At 50.6% G+C, this 7,534-nt stretch overlaps 1 protein-coding gene across 1 annotated transcript in view; it reads right to left on the reverse strand.

Moving 5' to 3' along the window:
* Positions 1–7,534, reverse strand: part of SSBP3 (single stranded DNA binding protein 3) — an 86,594-nt gene that overhangs the window by 19,800 nt on the left and 59,260 nt on the right. The window contains exon 3 of the mRNA XM_009993597.1: positions 1,388–1,477. Within this exon, the coding sequence (XP_009991899.1) occupies positions 1,388–1,477 (90 nt within the window). The remainder of the gene's footprint in view (positions 1–1,387; positions 1,478–7,534) is intronic.

Genomic DNA, 7,534 nt, shown 5'->3' on the forward strand with positions numbered 1-7,534 from the left:
GCAGCTTGGCCCTCCAACTTCTGGCAGCAGCTCTGACCTGCGAGATAGCATCTCTGCCGCCGGCTCCCCCCGCGCCGCCGAGCGCGGCTACAAGAGATCTGCCTGGTTTAGGGCTCCCGATCAATATCGGATATTCTTACTTTGTCACCAGCGTGTTCCTGAAATGGGAGCTCTCTCGAAAAAAAGCAAACAAACAACCAAAAAACCAGGACCCTCCTTTCCCCTTCCCATACACAAGCAAACGGTGGTATCAGGCTCAGATATCACCACAATAAATCACAAGCGCCTTATCGAGCCCGCCTGTCTGCTGGGGCTCCCGATCAATATCGGATATTCTTACTTTGTCACCAGCGTGTTCCTGAAATGGGAGCTCTCTCGAAAAAAAGCAAACAAACAACCAAAAAACCAGGACCCTCCTTTCCCCTTCCCATACACAAGCAAACGGTGGTATCAGGCTCAGATATCACCACAATAAATCACAAGCGCCTTATCGAGCCCGCCTGTCTGCTGCCCGAGAACTTCTCCCAAATACAAATAAAGGGGAAAAAAAAAAGAAAACCAGCTTGCCAAAACAAATATCCCTTTCAACTCCTGTCCCATTTGTTACACGGACAAGTGCTTCTTCCTCCAGAAAGAAGATTTTAATGCTCCAAGAGCTTATGTCGCTGCAAACCAGTGCGGCTCGTGCCATGCAAAGAGATTCCAAAGAAACCCCCAGAAACCCCCAGGGTTCAAGTTCTGAAAACTTCTTTTCTGTGTACACGACGAGATCCTTTCCATCAGTGTCACTCCAAACACACGTTACCCCTCCTCAGTCAGAGCTTGGTGAGGGAGGAGGAGCAAGAGGACTTTGGTAGGTATTCGCTTACAAGGTGCCTCCACGGCTTTTGGGGACTTGGCCAGAGCTGGCTCCTGCCTGCAGCCACAGCCAGCGTTTGTTAATGCTTTCAGTGATTGCATTTGGAAAAAATCAAGCGGTTAACCAGAGGAACAGGGGGGCGGGGGGGGGGAATGTTTCAGGAATCAAAATCCAGAATGTTTTCAATTATGCAACGTCTGTTAGGAGCGGAGAACGAATACAATCTCAACCCAAACACAAACCAAGCAGCTTTGGAAAAAGAAAAAAAAACACAACACATTGGTTGTAAATACACAGTAACCTCTTTGAGGAAGAAAGAAATTCGCTTGAAGGCCACAAAAAATAAAAAGCAAACGTGGAAGGACAGCAGAACGGGCAGTCATTCCTAGACAGGTCAGCTAGGCGGGCATGCTGCTTCCCAAGCACCCCCTTGGGAAAAAAACCACAGGCACGACAGCGCTGACACCCAGAGCAAAAGCCAACACGTGCACGGTGAGGAGTGGGGCATGGGGAGGAGCAGCAGCCTACCTGGAAGAAACCGGGCGGGATGGGGCCCCCGGGCATCCCGTCGTTCGGGGGAATGTTTCCAAGCACGGGACTCGGGGCGGCAGCTGCGCTCTGTGGGGAACAAAACCAGGACAAACATGGTGGGGTTGAGTCGGAGTTGAGGGGGAAAAAAAGAAAGCACATTAAAAAAGCCATCTCTCCTGCCACGCCACACTGAGTCCATCAGCCTCCAGAGCCCCAAGCATCGCTCCCTGAGCCACAGGCAGCTTCTCCCAACTGGGGAATGAGCAGAAGGTGGTTGGAGCCAGAGGGGCACCAGCCTCTGTGATTCACCCAAGGAGAAGATGGCTGAGCGAAAAGCAGGGATAATTCTGGGGTCTTTTTATTAATTTACCCAGGCATTTAGTCTTGTTAGTCCACTGAGGAGCCTCATCCAACATGTCACTTCAGGTAGAAGCTGTTTTAAGGCTTTTTAAATGCTTCTCTTACCTCAGCTCCCCCTCCTAAACCGTTCAGTTCTGTCCTCCAAATAAAGATGCCCCCATGACCTCACCAGCACACCAAGGTTTATTATGGATTTCCAAATTCATCACACCCCATCTGCAGGGTCATGCTCCTCCTTGCACCTCCCCAAGACAAGCCACTCAAGTTGCTCCATCCCCAAAAAGGAGGAACAGGGGGGACACAGGAAACTTGGACACCCTGCTTGCTCCTGCTCAGCATCTCCATTAGTATTTACCTCCTCTCCGCGAGGTACATTCATAGAAAAACTGGATTTTTCTAGTGCAAGGAGCAGCTCTGGCAGTGCTGAGGGAAGAGCAATGTGCACCAAACTGCCTTGGAAAAGCAGCAGTGTGATGGGATGCTCCAACCCAGAAGGAAAATGGCAGGAAAATGCTCTTTTTCTTAAGACCACTGCTGGCAACACGTCCCTGCTGGGTTAGAAGTGATACCTGTGCCTCTGGAGTGCACTCTCAGTTACCTACTGCCAAACAACCCCCCATTCCCAGGGCAGTTACAAGGGACCCTCAGTGATATTCACTGGGTTTGGATCACTGAACTACTCCCTCCACACATTTTCATGATGGATTTACCCACCTAAAACCACATGGCAGGGTCGAGGAAAATTATCTACCATTTTAAAAATTGGTGGAAAAATTTTCCACCGAGGAAATGCCATGAGCAGATGGGCTGCACGTGAGGCTGCTTAGGCTGGGTTTTACCCCAAAGCTTGAAGCCCTCTGGGATCCTCAAAGCCCATGTCCCAGCAGCAGCCATGCCAGCTCTGGACACCAACCACATCCAATGAGGGGGGAAGCTGGAATGTCAGGACTTGGGCAGCACAGAAAACTAAGGATTACTATTAAGTGCTATGACTTGCCAAGGTGGGACCCCCATGTTTGGTTGGGAATCTCGCTATTCCAGACCAGAAAGCCCTGCAGGGGCAGGAGACCAACAAGCTCACTGCTGCCATGAGCCTTACCAGGGGCATCCCTTGTGCCTCACTCCATCCCACTCTCTGGCAGGAGCCAGAGATATGGGATGTAGGCCAGAACCGTGTTGGATGAGCGATTGCTTTTCCCACCCCAGCATCTCAGAGCTGCGAGCATCAGAGACAACAGTGTAGGTTAATTCCCCCCCCCGAAAGAAGACCTCCTTGGCAAAACAACCTGAGGCTATAAGGTCCTGAGCCCCCAGACACAGCCGACGCCTTGCTCCCCCTGTGCCCCTGAACAAGGCACCCCAAGCAGCCTTCCCCACACTGACAGCAAAGGCCAGATCTGAGTATTTTTACAGTTAATAAAAACAAAAAAAAAAATAAAGTCCTGGCAGGAAAAATAAGCCTGCCCATTCCAGGCTCTTTTTATACATCAGACGGCAGCAAAAATAGACAGGAGAGGGAGTGAACCCAGTTCTCCCCCTCCCTCCATCCCCCCAAGTGGGTCAGCTATAAAAGTAAAACCAAATCTTAATCCAAGGCCATGAACATATTGCAGTTTCTCTGCAAAGCAGATGACGGTTCTTAATGCAAAAATATATAAGACCGAGCCCCAAACTGCAGCGAGCCCATTTGGAATTTCCTTTATTAAACCCTCTATCACGCAAAACGCTCCTCTCCCAAGGCAGTGAGGGCTGCAATAAAGCTGCCAAGGTGATATTTTATGGTTTCAAGAGATTTCCAGCACACCATAATCCTTCGATGGGGGAATCTCCCAAAGCGAAATGGATCCCAAAGCGGTGCGGAATGAGGATGGGATCCAGGGGAAACGTACGCTGCCCTCCCCCTTCCCTCTGCAACAGGGAGCAGAGGGCAGAGCAGCTAAAGAAAATCTTGAAGCAAAATGCCCATTTTTTCCCACAAAACCACAGGGTATTTTTCCGCGTTAAACACCCCGAAACCTCACCTACGCCTTTGCGGCGTAAACGGGGATTTAAAGTTCCTCGCACATGTGGCGCTTGGCAGAACTCGGTAATTAAAAACCCACAAGTGCCCTGAGCATATTGTAGGATGGGAGCCAAATTGGTCAGCCCTTGATGAATGATTTACAAGGCTGCGAAGTGACATTTTATTTCTTTTTTATTCCCCTCCCCATCACCGCCGCTAAGGTAAACACCGAGGCACCTTTAGCCCCGCAGAAGCAACGGGAGCGTAGCCACAGCTGGAGCAGCTCTACAAAACCCTGGGCATGCGCCAGAAAAGGAAGAAAAAGGGGGAAAAAAGGGAGAGTGGGAACAAATTTCCAAAACCCCATGGACAAGCACTCAAACCCTGAGGGTCAGCACCCAAACCCAAGGGCTTTCCAGAACGTATTTCCAAAACAAACAGGACTTTTCTGCCTTCCCAGCTTGCCCCACCTGGATTATTTTTACTATTTTGGTGAAGAAACTAATTTGCTAAACCTAAAGCACCTCCAGCCACACACGAAGGTCCTTATCAGCATGCAATGCTCCAAGTTCCCTTCCACCAAAGCACAGTGCAAGGAGAGCCCAGGCACAGCCATCATGCCAGCTCGTTTGCCTTTTATTAGATGGTAAATTTGCTCCATGCTGGAAACACAACGCAGTTCCTGTGGCACGCACATATAGCTATATATACACACATACCTATATATATAGATATATGTATTTTATTTGAATTTTTTCCCCCAAACGTTGGATTTTTTCCCCTTTTTTGATGGAAACCAGCAGAATATGACAATCTGGATCACCATGCTGCGTTTCCAAACCGAAGCTCTCAGTTAACACACCGGCTTGGTACGCCAGCAGATGCCATCTAAGCCTTTAAATCGCACACTAATTGCACTAATTGAGCTAACAGTCTCTGTTTCGTCTCCCTACCCTGAGTCAACCAGCATCTTCTGGTACTGCTGTAGAGATCCAAGCTGTTGACTGTAGTGTTATTTTGTCAGCCATTAAACGATTCATCAGAGTCATTAATTGATTTATTACCACTGCCTGCGAGTATAGCTTTGCAAATAAAGAAGGATGGAGGTCAGGAGGCAATGGAAATTGGACAGAACAGCACAGCCAGGAGCTGGGCACTGAATTATTGGTAGGAACCCACTTGCACAGGATTGTTGGCATCAGGTTATGGGGGCAAAAATGGGAAAAGAAAGAAGAAAAAGATGTGCTCTTTGGCTGCACTGCCAAACCAGTTAGGTTCTTCAGTTAGAAATCTATGTAGGACGTAAAGGGGCTATTAAAACCGACTTGTTTTCTTAACCTAATCCTGAGGAAGAAACCAGGTTATTCTGCTGTGTTAATTAAATTTAAAAGGGGCAGGGAAGGGGCACCAGCGTGGCTGCACTGAGCAGCTCCCACCTCTCGGAGCATCCTAAGCTGTCCCACCAGCTCTCTCGGTGTCACCCCACTTTGCTCTCCCAGGCAGGCTGAGCTGGGAACACAACTCACCCCCACTCATCCCACGGCCCCGGGAAGGAGCTGGAGACTGGTGCTTTTATTTATTTACTGTCTTGAATGCAGAGCTGAGGGCTTTGGTAGGCGGGAGGGCTGGGCAGAGCAGGGTGCGGTGAGCCGCTTCCTGCCCCCCGCCCTGCGGCTGGCGGGACCCAGGGAGCTGTGAGGCACCAGCGAGGTGAGAGGCTTTGGGGGCTGAATTCTCAAACCAGAGGGTGGGCTGGAATCACCACCAGTGACAGCACCCCCACTGCTCCAGGTAGCCCCCGGTTATAAAAGGCAGCGCCTGACACGGAAAGGTTTGGGCAGCTTTCTGGATGTGGTGTCTGCACGGCAGCCCTTGGGGCGCTGCCGTGGGATCTTCCCTCCTCATCCCCACAGCTGGGCAAGCCTGAGATGCCTGCAAGAGCAGCTGGAAGGTGGGTGAAGGTGCTGCATCCTGATGCATCCCATCCCACAAGGCTCCTGGTGTCACAGCAAGCCTGACGGGGGGACAGAGCATGAACCCAGTCCCAGCCTGCCCAAAATCCCCCACGTGTCACCCACAACAGGGACGGCTTCTATTAACAGTGAAGCCAGGCTACTATCGCCAGTATCTGCCATTAAACATGAGCTCATGTCCCCACCACACGCTCAGGGCAAGCAGCCTCGGCTGGCACAGCAGCTGCACAGCTTGTCCCAGCAGCCCATGGCTGGCTTCCACCAAACACCTTTTTGACAAATAAAAACAACCTCCCAGCAGTGGTGCAAGGCCCTGGCAGGCAGCAGGATGCTCCCTTTGTGGGAAGCACCACCAGCACCGGCTGCCCTGCCAGCCCCAGCCTCCATCAACCTGGCAGTGAGATGAGGACAGCAAAAATATCTTCAAGGCACAGACACAAAACCAAACTAACCAGACATCTGCTCTTCTGGCTCAAGATGGTTTTGCCCTCGCTCTCCTCTCCAGAGGAGCAAACTGGAGGATTTTGGCTGCATCTCCCACTTCACAGCCACAGTAAGAGAAGCACAAGGCACTCGAGGGCAGCTGCCTCTGGTACAAGCGTGTGGGGATGCTCAGGACATGTTGGTGATCTGGTATCTATCTGTCTCCTTTGATTTTATTTCTTTGCCTAGGGCACAGGCTTTGGAGCCTAAGGAAATATCAGCGAGCAGGTCAGGACTTCAGCTGGCTGCGTAAACAGGTAATGCGGAATTTAATTGGGCTCCAGTTAAGCCTTTTCATCTCGTTAAAGCTGCCTTCATCTTATATAGCCAGGTTTTAAATTTAATAACAGACCCCTCCCACACCTCGCAGTAACCCGATTAACGCCGGGGAGGGCGGCACAACGACCGCTTCCTCTGCACCCAGCCCTGGGATGCTCTCCTGCACCAGTCCCCTCCGTGGGTGGGTGCCAGCATCTGTGTTGCATCAGTGGGCATGAAAATAAGGAACAGCCCACGTGTCAGCAGCGGGCACCCGCTGTGGCACCCACCTCAAAACCACAGCGCTTGCAGAGCCTCTCGGGTGGGCTCGGGGTGTTTTTGGGGCTTGCCGTGCCCCCCCAGGGTAGGGTACACTGGAGACCCTCCTGCTTCCTCCAGAGCAAGCCACTCCAGGAGACAAAACAAACCAGTTCTGTTTTATTTTAGGGCAAAACAAGGTTAAAAGGAGGCTGGGATGAAGCTTTAGATATTGGCAAGGGGAAGATAAAAATAAATCAATAAATAAATAAATAAAATGGGCTTGTAGCCATACAACCACACCACCCTAATGCCACCCCCATGCTCCTGTGGGACACCGAGCTGTACATACAAGTTCAGATTAATTATACTTCAAGGATAGCACCAGCTTTTTGTGCTTCTTTTCATCACCTGCAGAGCTGCCCAGCTCGGGAACCTCCAGCACACAAAGCCCCAGCAAACGCCCCGGTTGGGAACAGCCATCCTCTGCCACTTTTTTTCCCCTCTCCTTGAAAAAAGAGACAAGGCCCAGCCCCATATTTTCCCTGGGCTTTAAAAACAAAACAAAAAGGCACAACAGTTGAATGGCGTTTCAAGCTAATACAAGGGCTTTTTTTTTTAACTCCCCCCTCCTTGTAAAGGATAATCTGAGACAGCAGCTCTGGCCACGAAACAATAGGATTTTAATCTCTTAAATCGGCGTTCCCCCTTATCCCCGTGAAGGAAACCCCTTCAGTCATTTACAAGTTTGTAAATAAGGCTCTTGGTAGCATCTCGGGGACATCTGCTCCGCCAGCCCGGCAGCATTCC

This window comes from Chaetura pelagica, unplaced genomic scaffold (genome assembly GCF_000747805.2).
Source record: "Chaetura pelagica isolate M959 unplaced genomic scaffold, ChaPel_1.0 scaffold433, whole genome shotgun sequence".
NCBI lineage: Eukaryota > Metazoa > Chordata > Aves > Apodiformes > Apodidae > Chaetura > Chaetura pelagica.